At 47.0% G+C, this 8,546-nt stretch overlaps 1 protein-coding gene across 1 annotated transcript in view; it reads right to left on the bottom strand.

Annotated features, from left to right (window-relative positions):
* The window catches only part of SMG9 (SMG9, nonsense mediated mRNA decay factor), a 21,781-nt gene extending 13,235 nt beyond the window's left edge, over window positions 1-8,546 (bottom strand). Inside the window, exons 1-5 of the mRNA XM_003799492.2 lie at window positions 8,264-8,546; window positions 5,035-5,190; window positions 2,290-2,364; window positions 1,941-2,205; window positions 1,744-1,841 (exon numbers count right to left, since the gene is read on the bottom strand). Coding sequence (XP_003799540.1) covers window positions 1,744-1,841; window positions 1,941-2,205; window positions 2,290-2,364; window positions 5,035-5,184 — 588 coding nt within the window. The 5' untranslated portion in view covers window positions 5,185-5,190; window positions 8,264-8,546. The remainder of the gene's footprint in view (window positions 1-1,743; window positions 1,842-1,940; window positions 2,206-2,289; window positions 2,365-5,034; window positions 5,191-8,263) is intronic.

Genomic DNA, 8,546 nt, shown 5'->3' on the forward strand with positions numbered 1-8,546 from the left:
GTTGAGCTATAGGTGCCGAGCCGATTTAATGTGCTTTAACCCATTAAATCACACTATCTAAGGCTGGGAGCAATGGCCTCATTCCTGTAATTCTAGCACTCTGGGAGGCTAAGGCAGGTGGATTGCTTGAACTCAGTGGATTGCATAAGATCAGCCTGAGCAAGAGCAATACCTTGTCTCTAAAAATAGCCAGATATTACGGTGGGCGCCTCTAGTCCCAGCTACTCAGGAGGCTGAAGCAAGAGAATGACTTGAGCCCAAGAGTTTGAGGTTGCTGTGAGCTATTATGCCACAGCACTCTACGAAGGGTGACAAAGTGAGACTCTGCTTCCCAAAAAATAAATAAATACTATCTAGAGCTCTAATAATTTGAGGCTATTTAATTAATTAATTAAAATTAAACAATATTATAACTTGTTTTCTTCAGTCACACTGAACTGGCCACATTTCAAGAGCTCAAAAGCCACATATGGAGATAATGAAAATATAGAACCTTTTCTTTTCCTATTTTCTTTTTTGAAACAGTCTCACCCTGTGGTCCTGGGCAGAGTGTTGTAGCACTGTAGCTCACAGCAACCTCAACTTTTTTCTTTTTTGAAAACAGAGTCTCATTTTGTTGCTCTCAGGAGAGTGCCATGGAGTCACAGCTCATAGCAACCTCAAACTCTTGGGCTTAAACAACTCTCTTGCCTCAAAACCTCAAACTCTTGGGCTCAGGCAATCCTCTTGCCTCAGCCTTCTGAGCAGCTGGAACTATAGGCACCTGTCACAATGCCCAGTTAGTTTTTCTATTTTTAGTAGAGTTGGGGTCACGTTCTTGTTCAAGCTGGCCTTAGATTCCTGAGCTCAAGTGATCCACCCACCTTGGCCTTCCAGAGTTCTGAGATTATAGGTGTGAGCCACGCACCTGGCCAAACTTTTTTTTTTTTTTTTTTAGAGACAGAGTCTTACTTTATTGCCCTCGTTAGAGTGTCATAGCATCACAGCTCACAGCAACTTCCAACTCCTGGGCTTAGGCAATTCTCTTGCCTCAGCCTCCCGAGTATCTGGGACTACAGGTGCCCACCACAACGCCTGTCTATTTTTTTGTTTCAGTTTGACCGGGTCTGGGTTTGAACCCACCACCCTCGGTATATTGGGCTGGCCCTACCCGCTGAGCCACAGGCGCTGCCCGCACCTGGCCAAATTTAGAACATTTCCATCAGTACAGAAAGTTCTTGATGGTGCTGAAAGGTAGGTCTGGACACTGGCTTTTTAAAAAACTAGTTGATGTCCACAGATATGGCCAGGTAATAAATGGGCCTGAGACTGTCCTAATACGGCTGCTGAGGAAGGATAACAGACACCCCTAGAATGTAAGCAGGTGTGTGATGTGGTTTGAAGGAAAAAAGCAGCGAAAGAGGAGATCCAAGGACTCAGAGATTGGAGGTAGCAATGACGTAGGAAAGTGAAGTCTGAGCAGGGGCTGCTGGGATAGAGGGAGAGGTAGATACGTGGGGAGGTGACATTCAGCACAGTTAACACTGGGACACCATGGGCTTCAATCAAATAGGAAGGGTACTGCAGCAAGGTCCAGGAGACAGCTGGTAGAAATTCTCCTCTGGTTAGGTGAGAACTTTCTGCTTCTGAACTTACCTGAAAACTGTCAACTCTGGTCGTGGCTACCAAAAGCTGGAGGTAGGAGTGGAGGGACAGAGGGTATGGGACCTAGGGAATATCAGACAGGGGGGGACTCCTTAGTACCTCAATGGCACTGTCGCACCAATTCATCTGGTCATCCACCAACTTGATGCTGTGCTTCATGCGCTCTGGGGGCAGCAGTTTGGCCTGGCCCACAACAGCTAAAGATAGGGGAAAGCAGAAGACAGAGGATGCAGTGAGGGTCTCTGTGTTAAGAGGGACGCTAGTTCCCAACCTGATCCTGCCCAGCCCCAACTCACGATCCATGGCTGCTGGTGCGGCAGTGCCCATGCCCCGATTCTGGATCTGGTACACAGGCTGTGTAGGTCTCTGCCCCTCCTTCTCCCCCTTGGGTGGTGCAGGGGCTGCAGGAGGTGGTGGGGCAGTGCCCTCAGGGGTAGAGGCACCTGTCCCAGCCACAGCCCCCTTCCCCTCCTCCCGTGGCTTCATGAGGACAATGGGCTTCTCCAAAGGAGCTGGCGTAGGTGGGGCAGCAGGGACTGTTGTAGGTGGTGGCTGCTTTGACTATGGGGATAAGAAGATTTCAGTCAATGAGGGCGATCCCTTCTGTAATTGCTCCCCTCCTTCTGTAGGTTCTTCCCTGCTTACCCGCTCTGCCGGAGGTTTTGAGAGGATGATGGGGGTTTTCTGCATGACAGATGTGCTTGTCTCTTCGCTGCCATCCTGTGGTAAGGGAGGGCAGTTACTCAGGAATGGCTCCCTGGCTCTCCTGGACATTCTAGATAGCCTTTATCAATCACTTGCCATTCTAAATGCCTCCATATATTAATTCCCTTGATCCTTCCAACAACTCTGTGAGATAGGCACTATTATTACCCCCACTTTACAAATAAAGAAACTGAGACCCAGAGAGGTTTAAGCAGCTTGCCCAAAGTCATACAGCCAATAAGCAATGGAGCCAGGACTTGAACCCAGGCAGCATGGCTCCAGAAGCACATCCTCAGCCATGTTTAGCTGCCTCTGCTAGATAACAAGCCCAGGTGGGAGGCAGCGCCTATAGCTCAGTTGGCAGGGCACCAGCCACATACATCGAAGGTTGCAGGTTCAAACCCGGCCGGGCCAACTAGAACAACAATAACAACTGCAACAACAAAAATAGCCAGGCGTTGTGGCGGGCACCTGTAGTCCTAGCTACTCGGGAGGCTGAGGCAACGAGCCCAGGTGGAAAGGAGCTTGGACTCTGGAGCTGAAAGATCTGGGTTCAAACCTGGTACTATCTCGTGTTGGCTTTGTGAATGCAAATAAGGAACCACTTTCACTTATGCCTCAGTTTTCTCACTTGGCAAGCAGGGACAGGAATTCCTTCCTCAAAGGACTATTATAAGGATGAAAGGAGAGAGAACTCATCAACTGTCCAGTGTGGCACCTGACCCAGGGTAGGTGCTCACTATCTGACAGCTGCCGACATCACCTGCTATCCTGATCACCTCTCCCCTTCAGCCCTGCTCCTGCTCTAGCCAAGCTGATATATTGATTGCCATACCTTGCCCTCTTCATGCCTTGCCTGACTCACCCCTAATATGCTTAAGAGTGAGGAGGAACCTGAGTTTGAGTCCTGTTTCTTCTTTGGTTCCTTGAGCAACCTGAGCGTCTCAGCCCCTCACTGGGTCTGTTTCTTCACTAATATATTAAGGACACTTAAGTAAATCCTGATCACTTCACTAGCTAATACAGAAGTGTTTTGAAAAGATAAAAAGTTTCTTCAAGAAAAGGGTGTGAGTTTACAGTAAGCTAGGCAGAAGTAGCTCATACAGGCTGAGTATTCCCTGTTTGAGATACTGAGGACCAAAAATATTCTGGATTTTTGATTTTTTCAGATTTGCATTATACCTACCACTTAAGCACCCTAAATCCAAAAATCTGAAAAGCTCCAATATACATTTTGTTTGAGCATCAGTTTTGGATTTCACAATCCATTCAGATTTTGGATTTGAAATGCTCAATTTGTACCTGGGATGGATGCTGTGAGGGTGGAGAGATGATGAACAGATATATTCAGGAGACAGAATGTATAGCACTGGTGCCTATACATTCTGCCTAACTAGTGCAGAAGGAGAGGAGAGATGAGGGAAGTGGACAGGTTGAGGCCCAATGGGGTATCACTGATATGGGAGGAGAAATGGTGGGAAGATGCTGAGGTCAGCAGGGAACATGAAAGATGTGAGAAGCCCACCTGTGAGTCAGGAGGCTACCAGGGCTCAGGTAGAGACAAAAATGAAATTTGAGAGTTGCTTATTCAGGGATTGAGTTTGAAGGTGTAGAAAAATGGTAACAATGCCCAGAAAGATGTGTGTGGAAGGAAGAGAAACTACATGTTCTCAATTAAGCTGTAACTCAAGAGAAGGAACAAGAAAGCACCCAGCTCACTGTGAATAAATTATGCTTCATGTTTGCACAGTTTTATAGCTCAGAACCTGGTTCCAATTGTTACCTACTTTCACCCTACTAAAATTCTCTGAGGTTCAGGGCAGGTTCTGGCAGTACTTAAGCACAGGAGCAGAGCAGTGAGACAAGGCCAGAGGCTTCCGGAATGCCTTCCAGACAAAGACATTCTCTATGGTAGATAAAATAATGCTTTGCTTAAGACTAAACTGGACCTGGATCTGAGTTCTGACTCCAAAGTTGCTTGGTTCTCTGACTTTGGGTAAGTTCACCTCTGAGGCTCAGTTTCCTCATCAATGAAAATCAGATCTACTATTGGTTCTACTTCATTAGGTAGCTATAAAGGTTCAGGCCCATACTATATACTACTCAGTAAATAAAGTTACTGTTATTATTTAACATGAGTTTATGGCACCTCTCAGTTCAAACCCTTCAATGCCAATTTGACTCACAATAAAATCCAAAGCTCCCACCAGATCCTACATGATCTGGCCCCAGTTACCTGCCTCTTTGACCTTATCTCCTACCACTCTCCCTCCTTCCTCATCCACTGCAGCCATACTACCCTCCTGGCTACTATTCCTTGAACACTGCAGATACAGCGCATCTCAGGGCTTATGCACTTGCTGTTCTTTCTGTATAGAATGCTCTTCAACTCACAATTTGGCATAACTTGTTCCCTTATCTCCTTCAGGTCTCTGCCCAAAAGTCACCTTTTCAGAGCAGTCTTCTCTGACCGTGTTATCTAAAATTGTCCCCTTTATCATTATCTACCCCTTCTTACTTTGTGAGGGCAGTTTTATTTATAGATACATCTCCAGCAGCTGGATTAGTGCTTGGTGCATGGCAGGTGCTCAATAAACATTTGTGTAACAGTGCATGGCAGGTGATCAATAAACATCTGTATAATAGATGGATACGTGAATGCTGCTCTTGGGTCCAGATACTCACTCGTCTCTCTCTTTCCCATGGTGCAATATAGTCCCTCTCCCGACCACCAGGCCCAGAGAGATTCTGGGGGCCACCAGGACCAGGCTCCTTCCACCGACGCCGCCGCTCTATCCCATACAGTCCAGGCTGACTGTGCCCAGACTCAGACATGGTTGCCTATGGAGGGAATGAGGGAATTTCAGGATGAAGAGTCTCTTCCCACTCTATCTGGCATACCTTTGATTAGATGAAGGCCTTTCCTTTCAAAAGAGAGTTCTGGAGCAACAACTGCCAGCTGGCTTTCAATATCCATTCTTAACCTCTTCCAAAGAAGTAAAATCCAGAGTTCTGAGCTAGGTACTGGCTATCCAAAACATACCTTCTCAGCCTCATTTACAGTGAGGTGTGGTCACAAGACTGTACTTTCTACCCAGTAGTATGACACCACAAGTGTGGTTCGGCACTTTCAGAAACTTCCCTTCATAGATGCTGGCACATGCCTTTTGCCCCTTCCTCCTCCAAGCTGGAAGCAATGTGGGTGTGGAAGCTGGAGCTCAGGCAGTCATCTTGGGCTATAAGGCAACTTAATGGAAGGCACAGAAAACAAGACACAAGGTTTGGAGGGGAGATCCACATTAACCTTGAATGCCTACTCTGGAGGCAGTGAGGAACAAATGTACTTCTACTTCTTACTTATAGCCAAAACTATTCCCAACTATTGAAATGCTCCAACATAAATACAACTCAGAGGTGCAGGTTAACATAAAAAGAGGATAATCTCCTTCTAAAAATGCAGCAAGGCCATTTCCTTACAAATAAGTAACATGATTCTCAGTCCAACAACTACTCTTTTGATTACCATTTACTGCATGTATATGTGTGTGTGTATGTTCCAGCATTAAGGGCCTACTTTCACCTGCCATCTTACTCTTCATTGTCTGTCTGTCTGTCATTCCTGAGGTCTGCCATCCTTCACAGTCTGAATTTCACTTCATTTCAAGGTCTCACTAGTGTTTAATCTATTTGAGATGTTTGTTATATAATGTATGGCTACCTAAGCAACTCACTCAGCACCAGTTTTTGTTTACAGGTCCCTAGAGAGTTTCTCCAGGTGTTCACACACCATTCTAGGGTGGTCTTTGAGTATTTAACTGACTGCAGAATTCTGTAGGGCCATCTGTTCTAGTTCAGAGGTCAGGTTCACAAACTGGTCTGCAGTCTGCTTTTGTAAATACAAAGTTTTATTGGAACACAGCCACATCCATCAATTTATAAACTGTCTATGGCAGTGATTTTCAACTGGTGTGCAGTTAGGATCTTAGGCGTGCTGTGAAAAATTTTCAAGATTAAATATTTTTGAAGAAGTTCAAAGCATAGTAAGTATATCCTTTTTTTCTTTTTACTCTTTTTTTTTGATCAACATAATTAAAGTGTGCTGAGGAAGTTTAACTATAGGTTCAAGTGTGTCACAAGATAAAAAGGTTGAAAAACACTGGTTTGGCCAGGCACTGTGGCTCATGCCTGTAATCCTAGCACCCTGGGAAGCTGAGGTGAATGGATCGCCTCAGCTCAGGAGTTCAAGACCAGCCTGAGCCAAGAGTGGGCCACCCCTCCCCCACCCCACATCTCTACTAAAAACAGAAAAACTAATCAAGTGTTGTGGCAGGTACCTGTAGTTCTATCTACACGGGAAGCTGAAGGAGGAGGATTGCTTGAGTCCAGTACTCTGAGGTTGCTGTGAGCTATTGATGGCACCACAGCACTCTACTCAAGGTGACAGAATAAGACTCTGTCTCTCACTGGTCTATGGCAATGGCAGACCTGAGTAGCTGAGTCAGACAGAACAGTCTGCAGAGCCTAAAATAACTACTCTTTGACCCTTTAAAGAAAGTTTGCTGACCCTCACTTAGCTCTTAAGTGCCTGTTAGAGCAGCCTATGAGTCCTGCCCACCCCCACCTAAGTACATAATGATGTCAACAGGAGCCTGTGAGACTCTCCAGAACTGAAGCATCTGTTTACAGGATACAGGAGCAGCTCTGCTTTCCAGGCAGAAGCCTGTCTACGTCCTCTCACTGCTCTACAGGACTTATCCCTCAGCCACAAATGGGGCTGAAGGCTGGCTTCCCAGACAGGAAGACAGGGGTCTGTTTACAGATGATCATGGAAAATTATCCATTCAGCCCTTAAATGATAGAGATTCTCCCAGAACTTGGGCTGCCTCCTTCCCTTGCAATTAAGTGTTGTCTGATAGATAACATATATTCTGAAAACCCCCGGTGGTTAAGCGTCTGTTTTCATGCCTCAGCAGGGATTCTGTTTAAATATCTATAAGGATCCCCTTCTAGTGCAAAAAAAAGTCACTTGGATCTCCTTCTAGTGCAAAAAAAAAAAGTCACTTGGATCCCCTTCTCAAGCAAACCAATGTCCACTTGCACCTTGTTCTGGAAACTTCCACAATTCTTGAGTCTACTTAGCAGCCTGTAGGGAGCTCCCAGAACTTAAGATCTCACTCACATGCAATTTGGGGACCTGCGGTGCTATTTCCAGGCTCCTTTGGGGATTCCTCCAATACCACTAAAGTGTCACTTTATAGGAATGGTGACCTCCCAGGATTAAGAACCTAATTTACCCATTCTTTGGGGGGCTTCCTCAGTAGGAAGTATCTCTTCACACTTACTTTGGGGATCGCCCAGAGCCTATTTGTAAATTTCGGGGGGAGACTCTCCCGATGCCCTTGTATTTACGTCCGCCTTCTTGAGGTACCCCTACCCCAAGACTTAGTAGTCAATTCCTTCATTTTCCTGTGACTTCTCTGTGGGCGCCTCCCTCCCTAATTAGGCATTTGGTTACTGGGCCTCCCACGGGGAACCCCACAAATCAAGCTTCTATTTACACATCTGGGGGGCCGCCCTAATACTTAAGAAATCTGTTTGCGGGCCCTCTATGAAGGTATTTCCAGAGATTAAGTTTCTCTTCACACGATATTGCAGGGACTTCCTCAGCACTTTACGGACAGTTGGCAAGCTCTCCTAGGGTCTTCCAGAACAGAGGTTTCTGTTTACACATAACTTGTGCCCCCGTCCCAACTTCCGCCAAGCTGGTATTTAACGAGCAGTCAGCGGCTCCCAACTCAGTTCCGCGCACCCGCGGGACGTCAGAGCGGCAGTTTAACAGTCACGGTCGGGGTTACCGACGCGGCCCGCCCCTCAAAAGTGCGCGAGCTTCGCGCCCGGCTCGCAGATCCCTTACCTAAGGCGGCTGCTGATTGGTTCCTGGGGCGCAGCGCGCGCGCTCCCGTGACGGGAGGGGGGTGGGGGCGAGGAGGTTCTACCATAAGGTACCCGCCTCTAAATGGCGGTTAAGAGCCAAAAGCGTGGGAGAGAGAAAGCGGGCACCCGTCACTCCGGAACCAGGCTTGGAGTCCTAGATGAGGCCCCTAAGGAAGTCCGGCCTGAAAGAGGAAGAGAGGAGGAGATATCGCAGGTCCAAGCGGAGAGCAGAACCCAACGGCTGCTGGTTCTGCGCATGCGCT

Source organism: Otolemur garnettii, unplaced genomic scaffold (assembly GCF_000181295.1).
Source record: "Otolemur garnettii isolate 467f Iridium unplaced genomic scaffold, OtoGar3 scaffold00152, whole genome shotgun sequence".
Lineage (NCBI taxonomy): Eukaryota > Metazoa > Chordata > Mammalia > Primates > Galagidae > Otolemur > Otolemur garnettii.